The 13,053-nt window shown below is 39.6% G+C and overlaps 2 protein-coding genes across 7 annotated transcripts in view; one reads left to right on the forward strand and one right to left on the reverse strand.

Moving 5' to 3' along the window:
* The first annotated feature begins 526 nt into the window (after positions 1-526).
* LOC122540948 (UDP-glucuronosyltransferase 2A1-like) lies at positions 527-7,101 on the forward strand. Of its 6 annotated transcripts, none has more exons than XM_043677291.1 (2): positions 527-591; positions 5,014-7,101. In XM_043677291.1, exon 2 carries the CDS (start codon positions 5,021-5,023, stop codon positions 6,650-6,652), a length of 1,632 nt encoding a protein of 543 aa, XP_043533226.1. In that variant the 5' UTR covers positions 527-591; positions 5,014-5,020; the 3' UTR covers positions 6,653-7,101. The 6 variants fall into 6 exon arrangements, with proteins under 6 accessions (XP_043533226.1, XP_043533228.1, XP_043533227.1 ...); XM_043677293.1 differs by lacking the exon at positions 527-591 and adding an exon at positions 636-671; XM_043677292.1 differs by lacking the exon at positions 527-591 and adding an exon at positions 835-1,624.
* A 3,774-nt stretch (positions 7,102-10,875) lies between these two features.
* Positions 10,876-13,053, reverse strand: part of kif7 (kinesin family member 7) — a 38,150-nt gene continuing 35,972 nt past the window's right edge. The window contains exon 18 of the transcript XR_006309465.1: positions 10,876-11,323. The gene's annotated coding sequence lies outside the window, so the exon portion shown is untranslated. The remainder of the gene's footprint in view (positions 11,324-13,053) is intronic.

Genomic DNA, 13,053 nt, shown 5'->3' on the forward strand with positions numbered 1-13,053 from the left:
ATTGTATACGTATCTATCTTGTATTTCAATGATAATATATCTCATGGTAAAGATAACAAAAAATGCTGGAAATCACAGTGGGTCAGGTAGCTTGCTCTCTCCTCACGGAGGCTGCCTGATCTATTGTGATTCCCAGCATTTCTTTTTGTTTTCTGTAGATTCCAGCATCTGCAGTAATTTGCTCCTACCTGTTTCATGGTAACCCATGCATGCATTATTGGTGTAAAATGAGTCCCAGTAAGTAAGCAGATCAGATCATGAGGAAACAAAGCTTACAATTCCCACCAGAAGCAATTTTCCCACAAACATTTTAGCATTTCCAATTAGCAATCCTGATCTAAATTGACTGAATACCTATTTTGTTAATGTTGGTGAAAATTGATACTCAACATGTTGTCCATGTGCTAATATACATTGGAAATCTCTGTGAAAATTTCCAATGATGGGTTAATTCTACAGGTGCTAATGACGCAGAAAAAATATCCATATCAAGTTATACCTCTGCCATGGCAACAGATTGATCCTTGCCAAACATAGTCTATTTCATAATCAGAAACTCAAATAGACTTTGGATTGATCAGTTGTAATAAAGTAAGTATACTTTTATATTCGTTGAACTCTCAGCTATCGGGAATACTAATATTGTACAAAACTCCTTTTGGTCTTCATCAGTAAGTGAAACATCATAAATTCTTGATGCAACAGTTTAATCAATTGCAAGTTAAAATTAGTTTATTTTGCGGTGAACAGTCAGTTGTAAATCTGAAATGCGGAAGTGCATTTCTTTTCTAAACTATGACAGAGATCTAAAATCTAATTGTCAAAAATCCTCTTGGGATTCTCCTTTAGATTGGGAAAACTGTGCATGTTACTCCATCTTTAAGGAGGTTTTGAGGGGGAAGCCAGAAAGTGATAGATTGGTTGGACTAACATCCATTATCAGGAAATGAGTAACTCACAATGTACAGAATACTCAGTGGGAGCTCCACTCTTTGTTATATGAGTGTAAGGATTACAGAGGATTGGTGGGGACCTTCTAAAAACAGGAGCACAGAGATAGACTACTTTCACCCACAGCTCAGAGAAGGGGTTACAGACAGGGCATCAGTATCAATGGAAGCCACATCATGGAGAGTTTGTGGAATATAAGATTAAAAATGGACTGAAACTGGCAGTTGTCACAAACCATCCAGCTTGCCCTGACAGCACCTCAGTCCATGGAATATACTTACATTTAAACCCCAGGCAAAATCCTGTTTGACAACATCTGTCATTAGCTGATGCCAGTCTCAGTGGATAAAACAGAAGCTCAGCTGCCTGAGTTCTGCCCTTCCCTCGACCTGACTGGGAGAGTCCTGGGTCTGGGAACAGAGAAGCACAAAGGCAAGCCTCAAACTGCCCTGAGTATTCCCATTTAAAAGAGACTTGATCAAGTAAATGCCCATGCGTACTGCAAATGACTACTAAGCCACTGTACTCAGAAATGACCTGGATAGCTAGTTAAAAGAAGCCAATTAAATCTGAGGGGTCTCTTGCACAGTCCAGAGAACATCAGGACCAAGAAGCAGGAACCTTGGGAGTAGGAAGAACAGACTCAACTTCAGTTTGACCATCTGTAATTGAGGTAGTATACACTTTTCAACATCTTACGCTCCCAAAGCAGACATTAAATTAGTGTGTGGACATTTGAGAGCTGTAAGATTACTTGAATATTAGAGGTTTTGTAAAGTTGTATATGTATCTATCTTGTATTTCAGTGATAATATATCTCATGGTAAAGATAACAAAAAATGCTGGAAATCACAGTGGGTCAGGTAGCATACTTGGGGAGAGAGCAAGCTAATGTCTTGAGTCCAGAATGATTCTTCATCTAGACGTCTGATGAAGTCATGTAATTTACAAACATTAGCTTGCTCTCTCCTCACGGAGGCTGCCTGATCTATTGTGATTCCCAGCATTTCTTTTTGTTTTCCGTAGATTCCAGCATCTGCAGTAATTTGCTCCTACCTGTTTCATGGTAAACCATGCATGCATTATTGGTGTAAAATGAGTCCCAGTAAGTAAGCAGATCAGATCATGAGGAAACAAAGCTTACAATTCCCACCAGAAGCAATTTTCCCACAAACATTTTAGCATTTCCAATTAGCAATCCTGATCTAAATTGACTGAATACCTATTTTGTTAATGTTGGTGAAAATTGATACTCAACATGTTGTCCATGTGCTAATATACATTGGAAATCTCTGTGAAAATTTCCAATGATGGGTTAATTCTACAGGTGCTAATGACGCAGAAAAAATATCCATATCAAGTTATACCTCTGCCATGGCAACAGATTGATCCTTGCCAAACATAGTCTATTTCATAATCAGAAACTCAAATAGACTTTGAATTGATCAGTTGTAATAACGTAAGTATACTTTTATATTCGTTGAACTCTCAGCTATCGGGAATACTAATATTGTACAAAACTCCTTTTGGTCTTCATCAGTAAGTGAAACATCATAATTCTTGATGCAACAGTTTAATCAATTGCAAGTTAAAATTAGTTTATTTTGTGGTGAACAGTCAGTTGCAAATCTGAAATGTGGAAGCGCATTTCTTTTCTAAACTACATTATGACAGAGATCTAACATTTAATTGTCAAAAATTCTCTTGGAACTGTTCCTTTAGATTGGGAAAACTGTGCATGTTACTCCATCTTTAAGGAGGTTTTGATGGGGATGCCAGAAAATGATAGATTGGTTGGACTAATATCCATTATCAGGAAATGAGTAACTCACAATGATGGGCGGCATGGTGGCACAGTGGTTAACACTGCTGCCTCACAGCGCCAGAGACCCGGGTTCAATACCTGCCTCAGGCGACTGTCTGTGTGGAGTTTGCACATTCTCCTCCGGGTGCTCTGGTTTCCTCGTACAGTCCAAAAATGTGCAGGTGTGCAGGCCATGCTAAATTGCCTGTGCTTTGGTGGGTCGGTGTAGACTTGTTGGCCCGAAGGGCCTGTTTCCACATTTAAGTAATCTAATCTAATCTAAGTAAATGTTATAATGAAAGCTAAAATGACATCGATCAGCCTCGGATTTATGGGTAGACGTTCTCCAAGGCAGACTTTGGGACATGCAACAGTGCAGAGTTACCGAACAGATGCTGGTAGCTATGTTCACTACGCATGAGGACAGCCTCACCCGGGATCTTGGGCTCGTCTCATGACTATACACACTAAAAGCTGAAGTTATCTTGGAGCAGTGACTTGAAAATAAATTCTGGGATTTACATATTAATTGAAATCTGTACCTACATTCTAACTGTTTAAAGAATGAATAGCCATCTAATTTTGTTCAATACATTTGCAAAAGTTGTATGAACCCTTTTATCTTTTGCTATAAATTTGGTGTCCGATGTATTCTTTCTCACTGGCTGCCTGAGGGAGGAGCTGGGGCTCCAAACGTTTGTGGTTTCAAATAAACCTGTCAGACTATAATCTGGTGCTGTGATTTCTTTTTGCTTTTTAGCGGATCATTGTGAGTTAGCTTGGATATCTGATAGGATAATTTAAAGACTCAACTATAATGGTGACAAAGAAATACCAATGTACCTTATTTATATTGACTTTTGAGTCCCTTATGAAGAGCTAAATTGGAGCACATTGAATTCTGAAGTTGGCTGAAGAATGGAAGATAGAGATTACTAAAAATGGACAGGTACTCTCATTAGCAAACTCTGAGAAAGGAAGCTGAACTGGGAATTCATTTACAGGGTACTGGGTGGCCCCTGCCACCCCATTTATCTGCAGCTCCCCTTACACCCACTCCCAGTCCTGAAGAAGGGATACACCCGAAGCATCAACCTCTCAACCTACTATTGCTGCCTGACGTGCTGTGTTCTTCCAGCTTCCTGGTATTCACCTACAGACTGTTCTTCTATAATGCCAGTTTCATTAATGTGAATTCACAATAATGCGATTGATGAATTGGGGACACTTTCTACATGCGAATGTTTAAAGTGTGTATTGGTTTAACACAATTCTGGCCCAATTAGTTTAAATGGTGCTGCTTTTATGCGATTTTTTTGTAAGACAGGGAGCACAACAATGGAATTACCGGTTATAACAGGACCAATTGTACTTGTTCAATTCCAACATCGGGAAATCGATCCTCCTGTAACAAAAAACTCAAAACTTAATCCTTTATTGTGGTGATCCTTTCTGAGTACAGATATCCAAACAAATACAGGTATTTCTTGCCTTTAATCGCACATACAACTACAACATAAGACAAAACGATTTGTTTAGATGTTGTCTTGTAAAAATCATGGGGCTTGACTTCTATTGGGTTGTCACAGATACAAAATTAATTGCTCTAGTTCAAAGTTGCTAGTTGCTTGGTGAGGGAGCTCTCAATCAGTTGTAGAATTTCAATCCTTTAAGTAGACTTTGTGAAATGCTGAATTCCATAAGCCAACTTCTTCACAGAGGCATCTTTGGAATTCTGTACGCTAGTGAACTGCTGGCATTCAGCTGTGAAGTACATTCGATATTGTATTGTTTGATTTGGGGGCACTTACAAAACCAAGCCACAAGTGAAACGTGGAGTTGATACAGTCCAATGATTGTCTTACTGAAGGACTAAGCAAGTTTACAAGATCCTACTTTTGATCTTTCTTCTGATATTCTTTTTAAACCTAATACGTACATTCTAATCCAGTCAGAAACCTAAAACTTGGAATACATGCTGTCGGGAAATTTTCAGTGACCCAAGCAACCAGTCAGCGTAGTATTAGCATTTAGCAGAAACACGGAAGATACAGTATTTGGATGTGGAAAACAACTTTTACCACTGCTATATAATGTTTCATTAGTGTTTCATGTTTCAGGCAAATGTTTATATTGATAGTGTTTTCTGGTTCCAAACTTGTGGTTAAGCATTCGAATATAAACATGACCTGGTCTGAAAGCATTCTAGGCTGGAGAGATTTATGTCCTTTAGCAATATATCTTCAATTTTTCAACAGGATCTGGATGTCACTTGCAGTTAACATGGATTATCTTGCATGGAAGAACAGAGTCCAGTTTGCATGCATTCTTACTATCTGCTTCACCTTGTCCTGCCCAATTACCCAGGGAGCAAATATATTGGTTGTCCCGCTTGATGGAAGTCACTGGGTCAATATGAGAATTTTAATGGAAGAACTGAAATTCCGTGGGCACAACTTCACTGTGCTTTATTTCTCAGCAACATTGTACATCAAAGAGAGGCCGGATCTATATCAATCTATTGTAATTGAAATGGAAGGAGTATTGGGGAAAAATAATAGTGAAGATGTTATGAATGATATGATACAAAAGACACTTGAAGCCTTACAGGATGGTTGGACGCCATGGGGCTTTATTAAGTTCCAATATGCAACAATGTCTTTTATGCATGCATGTCACCGTTGGGGGATGGACTTAAACACTGCAATTTTTGAAAACAAAACTTTGTTAAATCAACTTGAAAATGAACACTTTGACTTAGTACTTACTGATCCTGTATTTCCTACAGGTCCAATGCTTGCGCATTATTTAAAACTCCCTTTGGTATATAATGTTCGATGGATCACCAGTGGAGAAGCTCATTTCATCTCCGCCCCATCACCAGCTTCCTATGTTCCAATTCCGGGCTCTCAATTGACAGATAAAATGAGTTTTCTCCAAAGAACACAAAATGTCATCCTAAATCTTGTTCAACTAGCAATTGCAAATTTTCTAACATATCCAATGTACAATGATTTCTGCCATCGCTATCTGGGCCCAGACACAGATGTTGAGACTGTTCTTCTCAGTGCAGATGTGTGGCTGATGAGAGTAGATTTTATATTTGATTTCCCGAGACCCACCATGCCAAATATTATTTATGTTGGAGGATTCCAGTGTAAACCATCCAAACCTCTAGAGGCAGAGTTTGAGGAGTTTGTCCAGTCCTCAGGGGAATATGGGATTATTGTCATGTCAATGGGGACCATTGTCAACTCTTTGCCAATGCATATTGCAATGCAAATAGCAGAGGGTCTTGCTCAAGTACCTCAGAAGGTTATCTGGAGACATGATGGAAAGATCCCTCCCAACATTGGAAATAATACACTACTGGCAAAGTGGATCCCTCAGAATGATCTACTGGGACACCCAAAGACACGAGCCTTCGTTGCTCATGGTGGCACCAATGGAGTTTATGAAGCCATTTATCATGGTGTGCCAGTAGTTGGCATACCTCTATTTTATGACCAGTTTGATAATTTACTCAGACTTGAAGTCCGAGGTGCAGCAAAGGTCATTAGCGCCGCAACCATGCAGTCAACAGATCTACTGCAGGCACTTAATGAGGTTATATATAACACATCTTATCGGGAGAACATGCAGAAACTCTCTGCTCTCCACAGAGACCAACCCGAGTCTCCAATGGAGAGAGCTATTTTCTGGGTTGAGTATGTTGCCCGACACAAAGGGGCAGCACATTTGCGCTCAGAATCTTACCGACTCCCCTGGTACGTTTACTATTGCATAGATGTGATGATTTTCCTGTTATCACTGTTCCTCATGGTTATAATGCTGACAGTCCTACTATTGAAGAAACTTTGTAATGTCACTCGGAAGAAAAAGGAAAAAACTCAGTAAGATTCATCGTTTCAAATTGGAAGCGAGTTATTGAGTTGTTTCAACTGAATTGAAAATTTTAATCAATTAACTGATCCCTGCCCTTTACAGGTATACTGAGGCTTCCCAGGTCTATTTGTAATGCATAAGAATGCAGGTTTGACTGTTAATAGTAGTTCTTGCTTATAGATACTCAGTGAAATGCTGCACTTTTATTAGATTGGAAATCTGATTTTCTGATCATGCAAAACTAATCATATTTGTTTACAAGCAGGAGAACCATTATTTAAATATATAGCAGCATCAGGGAACCATTTTGACCCCAGTTCATTCTTTCTCTCTCTCTAATACCCAACGTTTTCCATCACAGCTCCCCTTGTGCACGAGCACATACATTTCTGCTGGTTCACATGAGGGCAGTGAAGGTCTTTGTTTCACTTGGCTTTACAGTTCAGAGCATTAAGTATAAGAGTTGCGAGGTCATGTTGCCGCTATACAGGACGTTGGTTAGGCCACTTTTGGAATACCTTTTTCTGGTCTCCCTGTTATTGGAAAGATGTTGTTAAAGTTGAAAGGATTCAGAAAATATTTCCAAGAATGTTGCTTAGGTTGATCGGTTTAGGCTGTAGGGAGCGGCTGAATAGGTAGGGGTATTTTCTCGGGAGCATCGGAGGCTGAGGGGAGATTTTAGAGAGGTTTATAAAATCATGAGGGCAGGATAGGGTAAATAGACAAGGTCTTTGCCACAGAGTAGGGGAGTCACAAACTAGAGACCATAGGTTTAAAGTGAGAGGGGAAAGATTTAAAAGGAACATAAGGTGCAACTTTTTCACACAGAGGGTGGTGCGTGTATGGATTTAGTTGCCAGAGGTTGGTACAATGACATTCAAAAGGCACCTAGATGGGTACATGTATAGGAAGGGTTGAGACAGATATGAGGCAAATGGAACTAAATTCATTTAGATTATGTTGGAGAATTGAACAGAGGCCACACAAGCCAGATTGGGTGAAATTGACAAGCTGTTTATACAAGCGATATGGCTGGAAGAGAAGTTGACCCAGCTGACACAGAACTGACAGTCTGTCCAGGTAGATCAAAGCTCTCTTCCCTAAGCTGAGAATCAAGACAGATTTTATTGGAATACAGTACAATGATGCTAATTAAAAATAGCGAAAATACAATGGTGTTGATTGTCAAGTAATCAAGTTACGATGGTGATAATCGCAAAGCATTTATCAGAAGAAATGTCCTGAATGTTGATACAATAAAGCGTTCGGTAGCATCAATCAGTTCGTAACTGGATCAGGAGATTCCAGCTTTCTTCGGGGGTAGGTGAGAGTGTCTCTTTTCTTGGCAGATAGGTGTTTCCTTGTTGCTCTCCTGTGAGCGGTATTCTGGTGCCTCTCCATCTGACCTGAGCTTTGTGTGGCTTTGGTATCACTGGAGTACGAGATTGCCCCTAAGGCTTTGGGACGCTGTGTTGATCAAGTCCAGGTCCAGGTCCATCAGTTAACTGTACCCGAGTTCTAGTCTGTCCTACAAGAGTGTATGTCGTCCTGGAATCCACTATTTCATGTCACCTCAAGATCACATGGTTCAATAACATGAGTTCCAGCTCCCCCTTCAAACTATAGACAGCACCATTATCCACCACAGCTGTTTGGTATCATGTATGTTTACAGCACACAATTACACTGCATGGACTTTACCCAGAACTGAGAACGTTTCAAGCAGTTTAAAACTCCCAGTTTTGGAGATCAATGCCACAAGCACGTTTGGAATAGGCCTGCAACAAACCCTACACATGAAGGGTTGATCTGAATACGTCAGTGCTTCTAACTTCCTCCAAATTCCACAGATAGTTACCTGACAAGAAGGTATGTGATACCATCAAGGAAAGATATACCGGTGTACAGTAATGTGTGAATGCACATTAGTACTGTGTCCTTGTGCAAAGATGTACGAATATGCACAGGTAATGCACTGATTTATAATATTCCATTCTAGTGAGAATATACACTCAACTTAGAGAATTTACACACACTATTTTCACATTAACCGAAGAGGTATGTTTCTGTAAACAGTCTAGATCTAGTCATAAAGAAATAAAATATTCACTATTGATTTTTGAATCCCTTCATTTGATTTTACATCTCAGCCTTTAATGAACTGAAATGATGTTTGAAAAAAAAGGAAAAAAATCACTGACTTCAAATGATCTTGCCAATTGCTTGACCATACAGGTTAGTCAAATTTCATGAAGCAACATGAAATAAACAAAACTGTGACTGAAATTACATTTTCATCAGAGGAAACTGATACTACTCAACAGGCAGGCATGGAAAAACTTTCATCCATTTTTATTTACATTTGTATAGTATATGTCACATAGTGGAGATGAAAACATCTCCTTTCATCAACTCAGCAAGTCTGGCTTCGTCTGTGGAGAGAAAGCAGAATTAATTTTTCGGGTTCAGTGATCCTTCCTCAGAACTCTGGACAGTTTGTACAGTTCTGAAGCAGGCTCACATGTTAATTCTACTTTCTCTCCACAGATGCTGCCAGACCTGCTGAGTTTTCTGAGCAATTTCAGTTTTTGATTCTGATTTCCAGCATCCGCAGTTCTTTGGTTTTTCTCCTAATATCAAGCTTGGAGACAACGAAATGAGACATGGAAACACACAAACCAGCTTATGTTCCAAGGAACTGCTTTTGGCAGAGATGTGGAGATGAACTTTTGACTGCAGAATTGGAACCAGCTAAAGCAAGTACTCTCTGTACCTCTATTGTGAGAGAAAAGTGCCTGTGACAAAACTAATTGGACAGAAAAATCAGGACACCAAGAATTGAAACAGGATACGCATTCTTCAGCACTGCTAATGGCTCAACACCCCGACTGAACAACTATCCTCTCAGGATAAAATCTTACACTTCATGGACATCTTCAGGACTTTAAACTGTGTCACTTTTGTACTGGACACTAACCCTGTCAAATTTTATACTGGTGAATGTGTGTACTTACCATTGCAACTTCATTATTTCTCAAAGTTGGCAAGCAATAAAATTGCTTTTCTTTCACTCAAGAGAACCTTGCAACTGGCCCTTTCCTGATACAGTAAAAATTGGTTAACTACATTTCAATTCGACTGTGACTAGGCCCTGTGCTAAAACAATACAATATTTAATATGGAAAACTGAGGAAGTTGAAAAGAGGGGAGTCAATTCACTCTGGCTCAATGGTAGAAGACAGAGGGTGGTGGTGGAGGGTTGTTTTTCAGACTGGAAGGCTGTGACCAGTGGAGTGCCACAAGGATCGGTGCTGGGTCCAGTACTTTTCATCATTTATATAAGTGATTTAGATGCGAGCATAAGAGGTATAGTTAGTAAGTTTGCAGATGACACCAAAATTGGAGGCGTAGTGGACAGCAAAGAAGGTTACCTCAGATTACAACGGAATCTTGATCAGATTGGCCAATAGGTTGAGATGTGGCAGATGGAGTTTAATTTAGATAAATGCGAGGTACTCCATTTTGGGAAAGCAAATCTTAGCAGGACTTATACACTTAATGGTAAGGTACGAGGGAGTGTTGCTGAGCAAAGAGATCTTGGAGTGCAGGTTCATAGCTCCTTGAAAGTGGAGTCGCAGGTAGATATGTTAGTGAAGAAGGCGTTTGGTATGCTTTCCTTTATTGGTCAGAGCATTGAGTACAGGAGTTGGGAGGTCATGTTATGACTGCACAGGACATTGATTAGGCCACTGTTGGAAAATTGCGTGCAATTGTGGTCTCCTTCCTATTGGAAAGATGTTGTAAAACTTGAAAGGGTTCAGAAAAGATTTATAAGGATATTGCCAGGGTTGGAGGATTTGAGCTATAGGGAGAGATTGAATAGGCTGGGGCTGTTCTTCCTGGAGCATTGGAGGCTAAGGGGTGACTTTATAGAGGTTTACAAAATCATGAGGAGCGTGGATAGGGTAAATAGGCAAAGTCTTTTTCTTGGGTTCGGGGAGTGCAGGACTAGAGGGCAGAGGCTTACGGTGAGAGAGGGAAGGTATAAAAGAGACCTAAGGGGCAACGTTTTCAGTCAGAGGGTGGTATGTGTATGGAATGAGCTTCCAGACGAAGTGGTGGAGGCTGGTACAATTGCAACATTTAAAAGGTACCTGGATGGGTATATGAATAGAAGGGTTTGGAGGGATATGGGCCAAGTGCTGGCAGGTGGGACTAGATTGGGTTGGGATATCTGGTCAGCATGGACGACTGAAGGATCTGTTTCCGTGCCGTACATCTCTCTGACTCTATGATTACTCTGGATATTGCACCCGAGAGACGGTAATGACTGCATTTCTATTTAAGGCAAAGTAACAAGAATGCAACTGTTGCACAGCACAGGTGAAAAAATTACAAAACAGAGCAAACAACAGATAAAGTCACTGTACACAACTTTACAATATTTACAAAAGTCATAACTCCTTTTATTTGTTCAGTAATTGACATATATATAAACCTTGTGACATTCAAAGGTTACATGCTCAATCATATAAACCATAATTTTGTCTCAGTTACATAAAGTTTTTGAAGTCGTACAAAAATAAAGCAGATATTCTTTTAGGTTTCCTCTGGTCTCACCTCCAAAATAATTGCAACCCAATTGAACTGTTTATCCATCTGGTCGAGATTTTAATCCATCTGCTAAAGGTAAAAGGTCAATGCTTAATTCCACAACTATCCCTACCCATAACAAAATTTCTTAACAACATTTCCTGGAAGACATTAGGAAATCAACATATAAACAATTTCTCTGGAAAATACTGAGTGAATTGGCATTCTGGATTCTCAGCATATAGCCAAGTGCTTGTTCACTCTGCAACAACTGTAAATTTGGCTTTTCATATATACATGATTTATTTGCTGTTGAAATGTCTCACCTCAATATGTAACCAAGAATATCATACAGTTTTAGCAGCACTTTTTATTATTATAACAACCAGCGTTTAGGTGATAATTGTCGGAAAATTTTCTGGAATTGGGAATTAAAGTGACATGAAATGACATCTGCATCAAATGTGGACATGGTGTGTGTGAAGTGGGCAAAATGAACAAAAGTTTTACAAACTTCTACCTTTCCTCAACTTAATGCATATAAAAAAAACATATCAAGTTATACCACAGCCATGGTAACAGGTGACCCATGCCAAACAAAGTCTATTGCATAATCAGTAATTCAAATAGACTTTGGATTGATCTGTGCAATCATGCAACAGCACTTATACATTAGTTGAACTCTCAGCTACTGGGAATATTTGTATTGTACAGTACTCTATTTGTTTTTCACTGGTAAGTGAAACTTCATAATTTCTTGATGCAACAGTTTCAGCAATTGCAAGCTAAAATCAGTTTATTTTGTGGTGAACAGTGAGTTGCAATCTGAAATGCAGACACATTAAGGTCCTGGGGGGTGTTGCTGAACAAAGAGATCGTGGAATGCAAGTTCATAGTTCCTTGAAAGTGGAGTCGTAGGTAGATAGGATAGTGGAGGAGGCATTTGGTATGCTTTCCTTTATTGGTCAGAGTATTGAGTACAGGAGTTGGGAGGTCTTGTTCCAGCTTTACAGCACATTGGTTAGGCCACTTTTGGAACATTGCATGCAATTTTGTTCTCTCTCCTAGCAGAAGGATGTTGTGAAACTTCAAAGGATTCAGAAAAGATTTACAAGAAGGTTGCCAGGGTTGGAGGATTTGAGCTACAGGGAGAGGATGAATAGGCTGGGGCTGTTTTCCCTGGAGCAGTGGAGGCTGAGAAGTAACCTAACAGAGGTTTATAAAATCATGAAGGACATGGATAGGGTAAATAGACAACGTCTTTTCCCTGGGGAAGGGGACTCCAGGGCATAGGGTGAAAGGGGAAAAATTTAAAAGGGACTTAACGGGCAACATTTTCACACAGAGGGTGGTGTATGTACGGAATGAGTTGCCACAGGAAGGGGTGGAGGCTGGTACAATTACAGCATTTAAAAGGCGTCTGGATGGGTACATGAATAGGAAGGGTTTAGATGGCTATGGGACAAATGCTGGCAAATAGGACTAGAATAGGTTATCTGGTCAGCATGGATGAGGTGAACCAAAGAGTCTGTTTCTATAGTACTTCTCTATGAGTCTAAATGCATTTACTTTCTAAACAACAATATCATTGATGTCCAAAACCTCATCAAAAATTCTCTTGGAACTGTTCCTTTAGATTGGGATAACTGCATATGTTACACCGTCTTTAAAGAGGTTTTGAGGGGAAGCCAAAAAATGATACATCTGTTGGACTAACATCCATTCTTAAGAAATGAATAAAGGTTGAAATGAAAAGTAAAGTGATATAGCCACTTGAGACTTTTCAGCTGATGAGTGAGAGTTAGCTTCGATATCTGATA

This window comes from Chiloscyllium plagiosum, chromosome 36 (assembly GCF_004010195.1).
Source record: "Chiloscyllium plagiosum isolate BGI_BamShark_2017 chromosome 36, ASM401019v2, whole genome shotgun sequence".
NCBI lineage: Eukaryota > Metazoa > Chordata > Chondrichthyes > Orectolobiformes > Hemiscylliidae > Chiloscyllium > Chiloscyllium plagiosum.

What these genes read in the sequence shown, in the direction of transcription:
- LOC122540948 (XM_043677291.1), top strand. Translation starts at nt 5,021, where the DNA reads ATGTCACTTGCAGTTAACATGGATTATCTTGCATGGAAGAACAGAGTC.